At 38.9% G+C, this 18889-nt stretch overlaps 1 protein-coding gene across 1 annotated transcript; it reads right to left on the minus strand.

Moving 5' to 3' along the window:
• Positions 1-11092: 11092 nt before the first annotated feature.
• On the minus strand, positions 11093-14731 carry LOC131423939 (uncharacterized). The gene is made up of 2 exons (XM_058577017.1): positions 14632-14731; positions 11093-11935 (listed from the first exon to the last, which is right to left on the minus strand). Exon 2 carries the CDS (start codon positions 11888-11890, stop codon positions 11120-11122), a length of 771 nt encoding a protein of 256 aa, XP_058433000.1. The 5' UTR covers positions 11891-11935; positions 14632-14731; the 3' UTR covers positions 11093-11119.
• Between the last annotated feature and the right edge of the window lie 4158 nt (positions 14732-18889).

Consider the following 18889-nt stretch of genomic DNA (forward strand, 5'->3'; position numbering starts at 1 on the left):
ATTTGAAATTTCATAAGGATTATTTCAGAATGTGAATTTTAAAAAGGATCAACAGCTAGGAAAGAGACAGCAGGCATGAAAACATGTTTTAGTATGAAAGTAGAAGGAAAAAGAAATGTTTCTGGATGAGAAATTATTTTGTGTGGTAAAGTATTTTAGTATTTTATATAAAGTATTTTATATAAAGTATTTATATAAAGTATTTTAGTATTTTAATATAAAGTAAAGTATTTTGTGTGGTGAAGTATATTATTTTGTGTGGTAAAGTTGTAGAATGTCTAAGTTTCCGAAGGTTTATAGAGGGTAAATTTCAACAACTTTGTATGTAACTAAATCATATATAAGTAGCACAATCATTTAAAGTTATTCAAGGTTTTACCCTAAAGTCAAATATTAATGTACTAATACAAACCAAAGTTTAATACTCTATGGGTTGAAGTAACAAGGATTTCTTAAAACATTAATCTGCTCTCATCTATTAAAATAATTTATTGTGTCTGTGTGAAGTTTTATCCTTTAGAAAAACTAGTGTTAAAGGAATTAGTGTTTGAACAACTATGGTTAAACAACAACTTTTGTTTTTTTTAATATAACACTACATTTCAGATTCTGAACTTTTCTTTGAAAGCTAAATTTAGTTAGCATAAGAACATCAGTGTAATCATGGGACTGTTCCCGACTTATTTGTCATACCTTCCAAGTATAGAAGTCTTTAAAGTATAGGGTTCATAAATCTTCAAAGCATAAGTTTAAAGTAAAGATTTGGAAGTATAAAAATTATGTTTCTTGGTGGATAGCTATTACAAAAAGTAAATATATTTTTACTTTTGTTAACTTCATTTTGTATCATCCTTGCAAACATTAACTATAATCTGTTAGTATCTTGCAGAAGTATAACTTCTACTATAACAACCTAAGTGATTTTGAGATAATAGGCCATCACCTACAGAACAGACAGAATGATATAAATCTAACTTCCAGTATTAATACTGACCCCAATTAAATAGAAGGGGTAAATAACTATAAAGTTATAGATATTAAAGTCAAAACCCAGTACACTTACTTTAAGACTAGTGAAATTGGCTTGCTGGATGTTTAAGACCAATGCTTAAATATTAAAGTTAAGTAAATAAAGGGGAAAAAAAGAGAAAATACTCAATATTTGGCTCTTACCCTCTGAGTCAGCTTGAGTCCAGGGAACAATGGGACTTCTCTAAAGGCTTTGAAATTCTGAGCCACATTATTTCCTGATCAGGAAAATCAATGAGACCCTGGTGAACAGAAAGCTGACCAATGAGCATGCTACAGACAGGAGAATCATTAGAGAGAGAGATGTCCCTGATGCTTCCAAGGGAAGCCATGTAGTCAAGGAGACTCTGAACCAGCCTGGCAGATGGCATTAAAGGCGCTAAGAGGCTGCTCTCAAGTTCTGTAGAGTGACCCACTGAGGGAACTCAGCTGACTCTTAACAATAGATAGAAACAGGGTCAATTTGACCAGCTTGGCCTTAAACACCTAGAAAAAAATAGTTACAACCAAAGTACAGCCATACCTGGCCATTCAAAAGAAAAGAAAATAGTTCTTTTAATGAAACTTAAGGCATACACCTGTGTCAGCTCTGATGCCTGAGCCCATACACCTGAGACCGACAGCTCTGATGCCTCCCAAATTCTGGGGCAATTTTTCCTTTGCAAGGCTCATATTTACCCCTCCCTACCAAAAATTGGACTGGCCTTTGTACCTTGGTCTTCCTTACTCCTCAAACTAATGTTTTGCCTAACAACCAAAGTTTGCTTATCCAGATAACAGCACACATTAGACACAAGACAGCCTTTCAGTATCCCTAACTCATAGGGCTAGAGATATTGGCCAGGATTGTCACAGGAGCAGCAGTATTAGACACCTATATTCACTATTATAAAAGTTGTCAGTAGAATTTATTGAAGATATACAACAGGTCGAAAATTCAGTACTGAATTTACAAAATCAAGTGGATTCCCTGGCATCTGTATTCCTACAAAATCATTGGGGCCTAGATCTCCTTACTGCAAATGAGGTGGCTTCTTCCTCTTTCACAGGGAAGAATTTTGCCTCTATATTAATAAATCAGGAATAGTAAGAGAAACCTAAAGGAACAAGCCACTAATCTAGCAATCATCTCCTCCTCCCAGAGAAGAAAGGGGAAATTTCAGACCTGAATTTGACTCATTATGACCCCCTTTTCTCCTGATTATTATCTCTCTCTTTTTTTCCATGTTTTATTAATATTTTCTAGAGGTTTCCAATGCAACATGTCTCCATAGTCTCCAGGGTCACCACCCAAGAACATGTGAAGGTTATGTTCCTTCAGACTCTACAAGATGTCCCAATGACACACCTTCTCAGCAGAATGTAGCCAGATATGATGACATCTCCCCAAACCATAACACCCCTCTGAGAGTTTAGAATGAAGGAAATGGAGACTTACAAAAGCCTCAGGGGAAAAGGGAGCTCAGGAATCTGACCTGTGATAATATTCTTTATCTGCCAAAATCCCCTTGCCTGCCAAAATAAAGCCCTCCAAAAGTAATTGACCAACTCCTTATAAAACTCAGACCATTGTTGAAGCCCATCACCAGTTTCCTTTTTGATCATGTGCCCTTTTACTGTGTAATAAAGCATTGATGATCCTTTGAGGCCTGTCTCCTTTTCTTTTTCTTTTTGTATTCTCTTTCATTTGCTTTCACCAAGTATATTTATTAACAGAATATGTCCAGTGGGATAAAACTAGTTGGTTGTCTAAGTCGCCTTCAAAGGGAACAGAGATGCAAGTGGTAGAAAAATGAGGTTACAGGAATCATTCTAAAAAATGAGCCCTCAGTGCTCACCCCTGCAAACTTTCACTTTTTTTTTAATACCTTTATTTTATTTATTTATGTGGTACTGAGGATTGAACCCAGTGCCCCACATAGGCAAGGCAAACATGCTATCACTAAGCCACAACCCCAAACCAAGCTTTTACTTTTAAAAAGCAATTTACCTGCAACCCTGTCTGGCTTAACTGGATGTTGGAATAACGTTCAGTCGCACCTAGCAGCTACAAGCAACTTGGAAGTGCTTGAAATATCCACATTCGTTCAGACAGAAGGGCCTGCAGGATGGGGTGAAACCACATCCTCAGCACTTGTGGTTAGCATTGCCAAACTACTGGGCCAGGAAACCGAGAGTCAGGGGCTTCAGGGCATGAAATTCCTGACTCAGAAAGAACCCCTCCCTTAGGACCAAAGACACTTCCAGATTGCTTTCCACCATGACAGCAATATTTAGAGTTTCCTCACAGAGTGGTTACATTAGGCAGAAGATGATTGGCTTAGGATATTATCTTGCTTTTGTATGATTGACTGGGCACGCCCCACTCGAACCCTACAACAGTTGTGTGCATTCCAAAAATAAACTGAGCTACTGGACATCGACTTGAGGTTTGTCACCAGCCAGCTCTCTCACCAGCTCCCAGAGTCTGTGTGTAGATCCTGTGTGTCTCTACTCGCCCGCGACTGAGGTAGCTAAGCAACTAATTGACCACACCAGTCACAGGAACATATGCAATTTGGTGCCCCAACTTGTCTGCTCACACCCTCGCACCTTGGGAGTGGCCATCCTGTTGACTTCAGGTAGTAGACCCTGTTTGTGTACTGTGTTCTGTCGGTTCCTTGAAGGTGAGCAAGGAACCCCCTCCTTTACTCCCTTTCCTTGTCCCTTTCGTACCATTGGTACCCCGAGTTGAGGCACACGCCATCATAGGTTTGGCCTCACCTTATGACCCCTCCTTCCTCCCTGGTTCATCTGGTGAATTCACATAAGGGACTGGTCCTCCCAGAATTCGAAACCTCGGTTTTCCTCTGTTAAAAGGAACTCCGCTTCAGAGACACCGTGTTGGCATACGGCCTTGATCTAACAAGTCAAGGAAGTCCCCCACTAAGCACAAATCATTGGACCCTAAACACATCTTTTGTTTGTCTTAGTCAGGGCCCTCCATGTCAACATCTTGGGACCCTATATTAGGCATCTTGTCAAGTCAAAGACATTGCTTTAAGAACTATTAATATTATATATATAATATTAATAGTCATATATATATATATATATATATAATTGTTTAGGAATATGATCCAAGACCCCCATGAATGGTTTCCTGACTTGTTATGTAGAATAATCCAGGCACTCGGGAAGCTCATTCAACCTGGCCCTACTCAAGGCTCATTAGTTAAACAATTGGCATGGGAAGGAGCTACTGCAGGAACTAGGGCTGCAATTGCCCCAGTAGCAGTGAATCCCTTTTGAAATGGATCTCTGCTACAAAGGAAATAGCTCCCTCTTCTGGGCCCATTCAGGCTTTAACAGCTGCCATTAACAAACTAGCAGTTAACAAAAAGGATGGGCCTTCCCAACCAAGATCTGATCCCATTTGCTAGGGCTGTAATCAGCCAGGTCACATTAAGGGTCACTGTTCTAAGAATGACAGCCTCCCTGGCCCCAAGACACCCTGCCCTAGATTAAAAAAAAAAAAAGTCATCTCCCATCTACTTAAATGTTTTTAAATTATGAATGTTCCCATGTCTATTAAAATTGACAAAGAGCCAACCTATATTAACAAGACATTTCAAGCAATTTGCAATGGTTGGCATATACATCACTTAATTGGGATTCTCTATAGCCCTTAGATTCAAGGCATTATAGTAAGAACACACAAGAAACTATGCTAAGTCCCCTTATGATGCCTTGAAAAGAATCTTATTTGCTTTAAATTTTCTTTCAATTTCAAAATTTTCTACTGAAATAGCAGACCATAAGCATTGGGCCCCCCTCTCAGAGTCCTCCCATCTACCTATGGTCTCATGAAAAAATCCCATAACAAATGCATGGGATTTTCTGGGACCCCTCTTAAATGTCACACCACCCACCAATTGCTAAGCTCTGGAAATTGAGCCTGGGAAAAAGAAAGAGACCACCATGACCTCTCCACTGGAAGATAACTTGGGGGTAATATCAAAGCCCTATCAGATCAAGTTCAGATCATGTCACCTGCTGGAGACCAGAGCCCTGGAACTCTCTTCTTGCTTATGTGTGTAATTATAACCTTCAACTCACAGGTAAGTGCACAACAGGTAAGTACGGAGGAAGAAAGGCGTCTGCCTAACGGTCTGATAACTCAAGGTCCTATGCTGACCTGTCCAAGCAAAACGGACACACTTCACAGTATGTCCCATGAGGGAAAAATTGCTTTGCAGATAGCTATCACTCATGAATGGCTGTCTGAGGGACAGTTCTCCTCTAGTGGAAAGCCTCTAGCACCATCTAGCGGCAAAAACCCTTCACTGAGCAAAATACTCCATGCCACTGCAATTAAAAAAACATGAGAGCAATCCACTCTCAATTAATCATGATCAGGATGTTGTGCATACTTCTCTCAAATCTTTCAGAATGCAGCCCAAGGACAAAACTCAGGAGGACAACAGGAGCCCCCCCCCCCCATCAACATCATCATAAGGCTGGCGGTCCTCATAGCCACAATTGCAACTGCCACTACCGTTCTCCTGCACCTGACCAGAGGGACCACATCCAACAGATTGGAAACAACTTATGCTGTTGCTGGGACTTTAAATGACTTTCCCCTTCTTTTGCATCAATGCAGAAAAGGACCCCCTTTATGCTATTGTGCATCATTCTGTCATTCAGCCTGCAAGTACATGCTTGGTGTGTGGGGGCTCTGTCTCTCAGGATTCTTTTACCTGTTGATTTGGATGATACTGTATTGCCTTTCTTGTTTGCTACTAAGGTTTCCTTGCAATTCCCTGTTACATCTGACCCAATAGCAAGGCACCCTTGGAATATCTCACTCTTACTTTCTCATTCATGGGCCTTTACTATATTAAGAAATGTGTCTAGGGCACAGAGGTTATGTCAGTCTACAATTTGCCTTCACATTGATTTTCTTTGGGAGCCATGAATAGGAGGCATTATAGGTTTTCAGCCACTCTCCTTAGAAGTAGAAGCACAAGAATGAATTGAGGGTCAGTTTTCTATAAGGGATCATGCCCTGAGTCTTAGCACTACTCTCCTCTTCATCTATCTGTGTCTCTCGGCTTTGTCACAATATTACTGTTTGTTTGTCTATGGCCTTTCTCCTTCCTTCTTGAATGTAGCCTCACCAGCCCAGTGCTGTGAACTGGGCCCTGCACGGAGAAGAAACCTGAGTTTCCCGATCCTAAGGTAAATGCTGGCATGGAGGCCATGGGGGCATTATCTATCAAGGAGACAGAGAGCCTTGTCAGGGGCAATGCCTTGCACACTTCACATCACCCTGTTTGTCCCCGAGGATGGCTGGTTAGTCATTGACGGGTATGATTCCAAAAGGTAGGAACAACCTAAGACAGGCACAGTCACAGAGGGGCCATCAGGATAAAACTCGGAGGCCAACAGAGGGTGAGGCATAGAACCTCACCCCCCCACACACATCTATGCAAAGGCCTAATTCTTCACCCCTTCTGAGAGAGGTCTCCTGCCCCCAGGGCTGCTCCCCACGCCCAGCTCGGATCAGGACCCAAGTGACAGAGACCTAGTCAGCAGTGGCTGCCAGCTCACCACAGCACGAAACAAGGGCCATGTCTGGATATTTCCCCTTTTTTCTTTCTTGGTTCTTTCCCCCTTTTTCTATGCTTTTCCCTTTTCCTTTCTTCTGTCACCATGGTTCTCCTTTGGCAACAAATTTAATAAAAGGGGAGGAAATGTTGGAATAACTTTCAGTCACAGCTAGCAGCTACGAGCATCTCAGAAATGCTTGAAAAATCCACATTTGTTCAGGCCTGACAGGAGGGCCTGCAGGATGGGGTGAAACCACATACTCAGCACTTGTGGTTAGCATTGCCAAACTACCAGGCCAGGAAATGGAGAGTCAGGGGCTTCAGGGCATGAAACCCCTGACTCAGTAAGGGCCAAAGACCCTTCCAGACTGCTTTCCACCATGACAGCAATATTTAGAGTTTCCTCACAGTGCGGTTACATTAGGCAGAAGATTATTGGCTTATGGATATTATCTTCCTTGTGTATGATTGAGGGGCATGCCCCACTCAAACCCTGTAACAGTCGTGTGCATTCCAAAAATAAATTGAGCTACTGGATATCCACTTGAGGTTTGTCACCAGCCAGTTCTCACCAGCTTCCAGAGTCTGTGTGTTGATTCTGCATCTCTACCCCCCCACGACTGAGGTGGCTGAGCAACTAATTGACCACACCAGTGACAGGAACGTATGCAACTGGACAAATATATGTTACAGTCCACAGAAAACTACCTATTATCTGCAAAAGAAATGTGGGCTCAAAATAATGCCAATAAGAAGAACACAAGTTATCATAAAGGAGGAGACTTGTGACTCTTACACAGACCAGGTTTCTGCATTCAGGGTGATAGGATAATCCCCCTAACCACAAAATCTGTAAGAATAGGTTCCAATTAGAACTGGTCAGCGTGGGCCAAAGTTACCTAGAGTGGTCATGGCAGTGGGGACTTGAAAAGCTGATGTCATCTTGCTGTCAATCAAAAGTCAAGAGGTGGAATGGGATGGGACACTCTGGAAACTTCCATGGAATCCCAAATAGAACTGGAGAACAAGAGAGGGGTATGCTGTCCTTTGGTTCTTTAAGAGGACCCACTTTCTCCCTTGAGAGTATCCCCTTTTTCTTTTCTAAGCCCTTCTAATACACTTATGCATGTAACTCCAAGTGACTGTCTGAAAGCTCTCTGACTTTATCACAAGAATTGTGGTTTGAAGGGGAGTGATCATTGTGGTGCCTTAGTTTTCCAGAAGACCCCAGCCCTACAACTCTGAGTTTCATTCCACTTTTCAATTATAAAATTGAAGTATTTACATATGCTTTCCTTTCTTCCCAGTGCTTATAATTTTTGAATAAAATTATAGATTTAGGAATCCTTTTTATATGTGTTACATAAATATCAAAAATCATGATATCCATACTTGTCTTATTGTTGAAAATAATTAACCCATGTGTTCAGCAAATGTTCCTTAACTATGGTATATGTTCAAAAAGTTTAAGTGCTTTTCAAAATAATCTGATTCCATGTGGTGTGTCAGCTCTAACACAAAAAAGATAGAAATAGGATTTACATGGGTTATATTATTTAACTTGACACTGTAATTCAATGTTATTGTAAAATAAGGTGATCAAGCTAAAGCATCAGTGTACTGGGGCATCTGTGTTTGTCAGATAATAGATGCTTGAAAAAAATACTTTGTAAGGAAGAACACTAGATTTACATTTTTCTCCTTTGTAAAAGAGTGAAGTTATTTATCTGTCAATATAAAAGGACACACTTTTCCACACTTGTTTTTCAATTCCTGCTATCTAAAAGCTATTTTCTTGGAAATACTGATCCAACATTTAATGTTCCTGTGATTATTAAGGACTCAGAAGGGCAATTTCATATTTATTCTAGTGAAGTTAACTAGCAAACATAGTTTCATCATACTAATTATAGACCCAATACAAGACAGAATCAGATGTCTTTAAGAAAAAAATGTGCTTTCAGTAAAGATGAGTATATCTTCATAAGATTACATTTTCTTCCTTGACCAATAGATTCATGTGCTATTTGGATTCTGAATCATATATTTTCATTTATGTTCTTGAAATAGCAGTTTAATATGATAAATTGCACAATAACCAAAATTAGATAATATATGAATGAAAAGATCTTTTGTCTCTGTACACTTGAGTAAAGTTACCTATGATTACATGGAATGACAGGTTTATCATACTCGCCCCCTTCTCATCCCATCATACTCATGATTTGAGATTTTAAGAATTTTTAGGTATTGCAAAGGAGCTCTCTTCATCATGAAAACTGAACTCTAAATTAATTTTTTATTTAAAATAAACTTTACTTTGCTTTTTTCCAGTAAGAATAACATAAATTAACTGAAGTCTGCTAAAAAATAAGAAGAGTCTTCAAATGTTTCTGAATAGAGCATTACAACACAAAACAGATTTATTTTGCTGGTGATGATCCAATGTTCACAGAAAAATTTAAATGATCCCCTCTCTAACAGGGGTGATTTTCAGGGGGATACTTCCTTTCTGACCCATAAATTCACATATTACAGTATGAACATAGATAAAAATGGAGAGTAATGAGGCTATGACTAACCATAACAGAACATACATCTGAAGTACTACATATCTTAGCATCCAGGTACACTCGATAGTTGCCTAAACATTATTGCTAGGTCCTGAATTTCAGGATTGTTTTTCCCAGTAGGGAGTTAAATGCTAATCCAGATAAATAGTCCATAAATAGCTATTTTTGAGATTTATATCATTCTCCAGAAATAAATAAGAAAGTATCATCATGTCTGGAAAATTTCACCAGGTAGAAATGAGGTAGGAAGGGCATTTTCAATCCTTGTTGGGGAGGGGATCATTTAAATTTTGCTATGAAAGTTGATCTGTGTTGTGTTCTTGAAGCTCTATTCAGAACCACCTAGACATACATAATTTTATGTTTAAAGATCTTATTTAGCAAAAACCAAAGTCAGCAGCGCGACCAGCACGCTGGCTTCATACAAGAGGTTCGTAGCATAGAAGTTAACTAGTGAGATCAAAATAAACACACAAGACTCAATTACCTTTTTCTTTGACCAGGTCTGAGATGGCCCTGCCTCTGGCTCCCGCCTCGAACCACCCGGTGGTGCAGCAAGGCTTACTCAGGACTAGCAGGAGAGAGAGAGAGGGCACACCAGGGAGTGGCCTTTTATTGGGGAACAAGAAATGCAGGGGAAAATTCCATCCAATGAAGGTCGAAGGGGACAGCATTCCAAGGTCAGGGTCAGTGATTGGTCTCAGGGTCAATGGTCAGTCACACCCCCACACGGACAGGCTCTCGCACTGGACAGGGTGGGGATTAGTTCGACACAGTTCAGCCAGAACGCCTCACACCCAATCAGGGAGGTGCCCAATCACGTGCGAGAATGGCTTCCCACATATTCCCCCTTTTTTCTCTTAAAAATCAGGCCATGGTTCACTCTTTCGAGTTTCTGCATTCTTGTTCCAAAGACTCGCCATCCTATAATTACAACACAAAAGAGAATTAACAGCAAAGAGAACAATCCAATAATGTACCAGGCCGAGTGTTTAAGAATATTTCTAGGATTAAATCTATTTAACTCCTTCAATATTTGGTTAGCCAAAAAGGAGGATCTGAAAAATCAGCTCTATTATTTTGAATGTCTTGGATATGGTGATGAAGTTCCAAAATATCCAAGCTATTATTATTATTTTGTCAAATACCTAACAAATGTTTTTTAACCTTCTCCCAATCCCAGAGAGAAGCATTGTACTTGGCAGCTGTAACACACACATATTTATAATTTGCATGGCATTTAAGCCTTTCTTTAAATTTTAAAGCTGAAAGTTCATTACCTATGTCTGTAACAGTCGCCTCTAAGGTGTTTAATTTAGTCTCAATCCTTTTATTAATATTTACTTGATTACGCAGAGCCTTGGAAGTATTTTGAGCTAAATTATTAAGAAATTTTGCATGTTGAATATTTTGAGACAATGTCAGAGATGCAGAAACAGTGGATGCAATGAAAGAAACTAACGCCAAAACACCAATAATTATAATTCCAATAGCACGTTTAGGTCTTGCTAGCTGGGCATGAATTTGCTTCAAGACTTGTAAACCAGTATCAGCATACCATGGCTCTGAAATATTAGCAGGTAATAAAACAAAAGAGGGCTGATGAAGTACCAGCACTCCTTTTCCTCCATTATACCTAGTAATTCAATTGGTTAGGTTACATTTGTTACATGTGACAACATATCTGTCATCTATCCATTTAACTTTTACATTTCCAATAATTAAAACATAAGGAGATTGGACACAGGCTCGTAAGCCATAGCAAGATCCCTCCTTACAGTTCTTGCCAACAAATTTTGGTAAAGGCTTGTCTGTAAAATGTAGAATTCTGAGGCAGCAATTAAGCGCCAAACATCTTTTTGAATACCACCCTCACTGTAAGTCAAAATATTACTAACAAATCTTGTAGGTGTCAGCAGAATTTTTTCATAATTGTCTCTTATCAATTTTTGGAGAGCAGTCTAAAATATACCCACTATCTTTAGACACCTTATGTTGTACAGGAAAAGTATTTACACAATCCATCCATCTAGGAAAGGTGCCAATATCAATTGTAGAACTATTTGGACAGTGGGGTATCCGTGGAGGTTTTGTAGAAATGACTGGTTTGTTATGGGAAAGTCCCATCTTAATTACTGATCTAGTATAAGGTTTTAAGTCTCCATAAATAGAATAATTAGTCAGTCTAGGTCTACCAATCGCTGTCTTTTCCTCAAATGATACTTTCAGACAGCCAGCATGTTTATCATGGGACCAACACAAAGGTAATTGGGCATTGTAGCCAGAATAATTAAATCTAGTCACATGATTGGGAGTAATATGAGTATCTGTAAATCCTCCCATCATGAATGAGTCATTAGTAAACACTGGAATAGATTCTCCAGTCCACACAGCTGGGTGTACCAGGGGTGGATCTGGGAAATATGTCCAGTAAGTGTCTACTTGATCCCCCTTTACCTGACAGCCCAGCAGGGCAATTACTGTTGCTACCATCATCACTGGGGTCCTGTTCTTTCCTAGGAGTCGAATTATTCGGGAAGCCTGTGTTGTTAGCTTCTTCACGTCTTCCCATGAAATCAGCTTTTCGGCTGGGTCAATCTGGTTTCTCTTCGTCTTTTTTCGATATCTCTTCCTTTTGAATGGGGGCTTCTCTGAGTCGATCTTCAGTCGCTTGAATCTCGGTTCTATCTCTTCCATGTCTGATTGCGCATTCAGGCACCCAGATAGGACGAAAAGCACCTTCTGGAAAAATACAAGCATGACCTCTGCCCCACATAATCACTGGGTCTGGGCCTTTCCACTGACCAGTCTGTAAATCTTTCCACAAAACTCTGCCTAAAGGGCCTGTTACTGTGGGAGACATTTGTCTCTCAGCCACAGTGTGACCTTCTATGTCACAGTTTAAAAAATTTAAAACGAACAAAGCATGATTGAGGCTATTTTGGGGAGTCATAAACCTATTCCCCCCTTTTAATTTTTGTAATTGAAGCTTAATAGATAAATGAGCTCGTTCTATAACTTTGACTTCCATAATCAGAACATAACTAAGCAACCTGGTAGAATGAGCTCCTACATGTTGTTCTAGGATGAGTGTAATAAACTGTAAGTCACAGAAGAGAACAGAAGACAAGAGAGAATGTTTTTGTACTATTCTGTAGGGTGCGTGTGGGTCAGGGTAAGCATTCCTCTCTGGTTAGCTAATAGACTAGGTTCTTTCTAATAAGCCATTGTGTTCCCAGGCCTTTTCAAACATTTCAAATTGAAAATAGGATTGATAGGAAGTTAAAATATTTCAATTGAGAGAAAGAGATCTTTTAAGAACAAATATCCTCAAGAATTTTTGTATAAAATTGAGTATTAAAATTTCAGAGATGGCCAAGTGTGATAGTTTATGCCTGTAATTCCAGCAACCAGGCAGGGAGGCTAAGACAGACAGAAAGCAGCTCAGTAACTTAACAAGATCCTATCTCAAAATAAAAAACTAAAACACCTGGGGTTGTAGCTAAGTGGTTGAGCATCCCTAAATCCTTGGTACAGCAAAAAAAGAAAAAGAAAAAGAATTAGACCCTTATCTTGTGTAAATCTTATACAACCATATTTAAAAACACATTGCAACTAGCCCTCCATATCCAGGGAGAATTGCATGACAATTACAGATGCCAAAATCCACAGATATTCATGTCCCAGATGTAGTATTTGTGTTTGAACTCTGAATTACTTATAATGCCTAATAAAATGTAAACAATATATAAAAAGTGTTAGACATATTATTTAGGCAATAATGACAAAGAGTCTATACATATTTTGCAAAGACACTTTTTTCTGAATACTTTTATCTGTGGTTAGGGAATCAACAAATGCCTACAATTTATAATGATTATATTAGTTTAGAAACATTACTTATTTCCATGCTCACATTTCACTGAATACTTTTTTGGCTTTTATTTACTTTTATCTGTTCTTTTAGTTATACATGACAGTAGAATACATTTTGATATATTTATACAAGTATGGGACATATTCTTATGCAACCTCTTCATATACACTTTCAGCATCACTGTCTTATTAATCACTAGAGCCACTTAATTTTGTTGTATAGTAATTTTCAAAGGCACATACTTTCAGTCCCATCTCAGTGCCTTGGATTCCAACCTTTTAAATTCTAATTGAACAATGTAACACATTATTGGAAATTTATCTAAAGGCTAAGTACACATTCACATGACATTAGAAGAGTTGTTTGTTTTTTACTTATTCTTTGTGTGTATATCCAGAATCTCCTAAATGTAGCTATTTCTTTATTTTATTGATTTTAAGGTAAGCTTTAAAAGACTTCTTTATAATGTCTTTCATGTATCCCAGGAGTGATGTATCCCAAGAGATAACTGTTAAACTTCTTTACCTTGTGCCTTTACTGATTCACCTAATGTGACCCAGCAAGTTTTCAAAGCAAGCATTCCTTAATGTCATTTACAATTAATGTGTCTTCCTGAAAAACTTTGTTTCTTAATACAAAGTAATAGAGGAAGGTCTTGGAAATAGAGGCATCATAAGGGATCTGATATAGGCCAACTCAGTCTTTTCTGTAGAATCATTTTGAGGAAAGTGTTGACCTTATATTAAAAACGACCTGATACGTGCAGAGGTCAGCAAAGGTAAGAAGACTGAAGGTGCAGAGCAAGTTTCAAACAGCAAAGGACAATTTTAAATGGATGGGTTGATGGTGGCATATTAGCTCCTATAGCTCAAGCAGCTGAAGAGCTGAGTGAAGGAAGCAGAGGAGTGAGAAGAGCGATAATCACCACTGGTCTGTAGGGCTGCAAGGTGATTTGCCTCACTTTTTCTAATCTCATTTCTCAAGTCTGTCTTTCTCCATAGTTATTTTCCCTTTTTTTTCTCCTTAACTTTTTAAATTCCACCTTTCACTCATAGGTCTCTTGCTACTCCAGGCTAATGCAAAGATGGTCCCTTAAGTAGTTCCTCCATGCTATAAAGCCATTTCTTGTGAACTCACTCTCTGACTTCCCTCTTTGCTATGTTCATAACACATGCATCAATTCAAAGGTGACTTAAGATGAGGTCCATGCCTACTATGATTTCCTGTGCCTTGTGATATCTTTCTAGTCCAGGCCAATTTTTATCTATCTTGAATGGCTTGTTCTGCTTTGTCCTTTGTGGTAGCAGTCTTATGACCTTAATTCTTATTCATCAAGATTTATGTGGCAGCATCACTAGCCCAGAAGTTCACCTCTGCCAGCTCTGCTTGAATCCAGCATTGATTAAGGACCCAATTTATCCCATGGTCAAGAAACTCAGAAACCAGAAGCTCTGACATGATTTGTAAAAAGTCCCACTGTTTTAGTCAGCTTTTTCACTGCTGAGACTGAAAAACCAACCAAAACAATTGTAAAGGAGGAAGAGTTTACTTGGGGGCTTACAGTTTCAGAGGTCTCAGTCCATAGACAGCCGGCTCCATTCCTTGGTGCTTGAGGTGAGGCTTCTGCCTTCTTTCTGAGACTTCATCATGGCAGATGAGTGTGTGAGGGAAGTATCTACAATGATAATCAGGAGGCAGAGAGAGATCTCCACTTGCCAGATACAAATATATACCCAAAGCCACACTCCCAATGCCCTACCTCCTCCAGCTGCACCTGCCTTCAGTTACCAATTAATCTCATCAGGTGATTAATTCATTAATTGGGTTAAGGCTTTCATAACCTAATAATTTCTTCTATAATACTTCTTGCATTGTCTCACATTGATATTCACAGAGACACCTCACATCCAAATTATAACATCCAATAAAACAGACATACAATTAAATGCAAATAAAGAAATTGTCAAATGTAAAATGGTAAAGGATATGTTTTGTTACTCCTAGCATTCTAACTATGGCAACTGATTAATGTTTTCCTTGCAATGACTCAATGACCAAGAGACACATTAAGTGTGGCCCAAACTAAACCACATAGGTAAGCAGGTTCACTTCCAAGTGGTGGGAAGAACAAGTGGGTTCTCATGGAGTAAGGGGAAATACGTGAAATTGGTCCCTATCCATGTCTAGATTATAGATTCATCATAATCATAAGGAAGAAAATTATTGATGCCCTTCTTTTATGTAATTCAGTTTTAAAAGGCAGTTTTCAGATAACTGAATGATGATTTCCAAATGTATGTTCACATCCTAATCCATGGTGCTTATTTTTACCTTATTTGGAAAAGAGCTCTTTGCAGATGTGATTAAAAGTTAAGGATTTTAAGATGAGGTGATTATTTGGGTTATCTTGATGGGCCTGAATGCCATTACAACTTTCTTTATAATAAGGAAGCATAGACAGAGATTATACAGACACAGAAGAGGTGTTGAGAGAAACAGAATCATAAACCACATTTTATATCTAAAAATGGTCAGTGCACAATTTTGAGATCTCCAGGCTCAGGAAACTGGTAAACTATAGTGAGGTAAAGCATATCAACTTGAATAGGGGAGACTTGAAACGATTTTCCAAAATTTGTGAAAGAATGCATGTAGCTTAGGGCATGATGGTTGGTTGGTATGACAATTAAGGTGTTGTCTTTTATCTCTAAGTCTATTTTTCTATAGTCTTTGTAAATCCATGGCTCAGGCTATGCATAGCTTATTTCTCTTCAGAAAAGTAAGAGCTGAAAATTTAGTGAGCTGAAGTCCTGGTAAAGTAATCCAATAAAGGGCACTGTAGGGAGCTTAGAAGACAGGTGGAGGCAAGAGGATCTTGATCGATCCTTTTCCCCCACCCCTAGTGTAGTACCCCAGCAATAACACTTTGCCTGGTGGTAGCAAGTGTCTCCAGCAACAGTTGTTTCCAGTTTCCAAGAACTTTCCACACTACCAGAATTGGTTTTATTGCTCCTCCTATCATGCCTGCACATGCCAGATAGTTTCCCCTTGTAAGAAGCCTCTCAGTTCTGAAAGATTTCCCCAAGCTTCACCAGCTCAGCTTGGTATGTTAGTGGTCTGATTCCTAACTTATGAGGCTCTGCCTCCAAACATCTATATCATGATAATACTAGCTTCTTCCTCCAGGCTTAGCATCATGTAGGAGAGGATGAGTTTACTTGAGAGAACTTTGAGGATATAATTAGTACTAGTGGATGGAAGTAACAGAATAGCATATTTTATATCAATATGGCTTAGTAGGTTTCATTAATCAGAAGTGTCGAAAAATTGAACAGGCTGGAGCGAATTTCCTATCCATTGATTAAGTAGAAGAACATAAACTGGACAGCCATTAAGTTAAAATTTTGCTGAGAGAATCCAAAGTTTCAAGTGGAATATCAGGGTGGATGATACATGAAGTCCTTTCCATTCCAGAGATTTTATAATGTAATGACAGTAAAATATAATTACAACTATTATTATTGAATAACTGTTGCAAGCAGGAACTAGATCCAACTCCTTACTTACATTATCTCTATTGTTTTTAACAACATAGGTTATTATTATTATTAACAGCCCTATGTTATTAAATTTTAACATTTCCACTGTGGAAAAAGTATTTGGAACTCATGCAAGATAATTAATTGGTCAGGTTCACTAAAGTTTTCAAGTGGTTGAGATGGGACTCGGACTTTTGTGGGGGCCACTGCATGATACCTAATGAGTTTGAGACATGATTCTGAAATATTATCTTATGGCTGACTGCAGGTGCCAGATTCCAACTAAACATTGTTTTATTTCAGTTGAGCCAACTTAGTTTCTTTCTTTCTTTCTTTTTCTTTCTTTCTTTTTTTTTTATACAAAGAAAGGGAGGGAGGAAGAAAGGCAATGAGAAGTGATGAGGGTAAAGTGATGAGCAGTGGTTACCTATTCAACAAACCCATGATTCTGAACCATACTCCCTGTCATCTGGGTATGCTGCTTCTTGTGCCAACAATGTTCTTTCATAGTCTGCAGGGCAAACTGACCACTCCACTATCAAGACTTCTTGGACTCATCTTCAGAAAGAACTAGCAGCTTCTAAATGTCTGCAAGACGTGTCATTATTGAGGATCACATTGCACTGGTTTACCTAAGTTGTTTAAATTATTGTGAAATAATTTGATTCATTTTACATTCATAGATCTAGCAAGTTATGCAATAGTAATCATCTGAAACATACATTCTTCAGACAATGTGATATGTTAGAAAAATTTTAAGACCAATTTCTGATTTGTGAACATTGGCCAGGTTATAAAATTTTTCTAGCCTTACTGCTCCCACACAGGGGAGTTTCATAAAGGGAGTGGTCAAACACTGTACTCAGGCAAGATTATTTAATTTTTCTAAGCCTGAATCATCCAAGAAAATTCTCAGCAATATCTAACACTGTGCAAAAGACATATGGTAAGAATCATCCATTGAATTCAGCAGAAAGATTCTTAATGATCTTTTTGAGAGAAATTCCAGCAGAATATTGAGAGTTAAAATAGGTTGCAGAGAGTCACATATTATTAAGCTAAAGAAGAGGAGATAGGAGGTACAGGCAATTCCCATGAATATTTTCTTTGAACAGAAGGCATGAGCAACAGATGCAATTAACTGCTGTTCAAAGTGTTTTCTTTTATCAGTTTAAAGAAGAACTTTGAGCAGAAAGTATTTAAATGTTTAGAAACAGGCCAAAAAAGAGAGGCTAATAAGAAGAAGGAACAGTGAGAGCTTTGAAGGAAACTCCTGGGAGGGAAATGACATGAGAACTTAAATGGAGGGATTTGAGACAAGAGGAGGGGAATTGAAGGAATTGAAGTAGGTCCATTCTGGGATTTAGAAGCAGTTGCTAGCATAGTACTGTGTGTGATTCAGAGTGAATGCTTTGGAGGAAGTTTCTGGATTTAAATCCTAGCTCACCTTCTTGCTAAGCAGATAACCTTGGCCCTACTTACTAAACATGCCAGTGGTTCATTTCTCAGGTGATAATCATACAATTATCCCCTTGGCTTATCTAGGGAACTGATTAGTTAATATGTATAAATTTATCCAACATTGATGAGCATAATAAGCTCTATGTGGTCCATTGTCAGATTGTTGGTTTTTTTTTTTTTTTTTTTTTTTTTTTTTACTTCTGCTAAAAGTGATAGAGAGAGACTGGTTTCAGATATGTAACAGAGGAAAGACAGTTTGAGGAGAATGTCGCAGAACACAAAAAAGAAAGAGCTGATGCAACCTGAAAGAAGTTGTAAACAGTGCTGAGGGCCTAGTTTGTTGGAGATCAAGGAGAAGTAGAGCAGCCAGCCATCTTCAAGTCCCCTCCTTCAGCCTGGTATAGGCAGGCAGGGAGGAAGAAGGCAGGCACTTGAGTTGGTCCAATTAGAAGCTAACAGATAGATTGAAGTAATAAAGGAATCTAAGCCAGACATCTTAGGAAAGGAAGGAGGCGCAACAGAGAAGAAACATGAGAGGACTAGAAAAGATGACAAACTGGCATTGTGTGATTTTCTGAGCAGGGGAGCTAGAATATAAAGAATTACAGTAAGCCGGCATTCATCCTTCTGAGACACTCCATGGACATCAAGGGGCCTTGCCTTCCTGGCATTGGGACAGAGGGAAAGGGCGGGGCTAACATGGCCACAATAAAGAGAATTGTGATGGAACCAGGTGGGGCTGGTCTTGAGGGCCAAGAGACCTACATTTTCTAGGGTCGGGTTAGGTACTGGACACCCAGGTGCCCTATGCTCTGTAAC

This window comes from Marmota monax, unplaced genomic scaffold, assembly GCF_021218885.2.
Source record: "Marmota monax isolate L192 unplaced genomic scaffold, Marmota_monax_Labrador192_F-V1.1 WCK01_AAM20220418_F8-fsc00061, whole genome shotgun sequence".
Classification (NCBI taxonomy): domain Eukaryota; kingdom Metazoa; phylum Chordata; class Mammalia; order Rodentia; family Sciuridae; genus Marmota; species Marmota monax.

Coding starts and splice junctions, on each gene's coding strand:
- LOC131423939 (XM_058577017.1), bottom strand. CDS start 11,890: ATGGAAGAGATAGAACCGAGATTCAAGCGACTGAAGATCGACTCAGAG.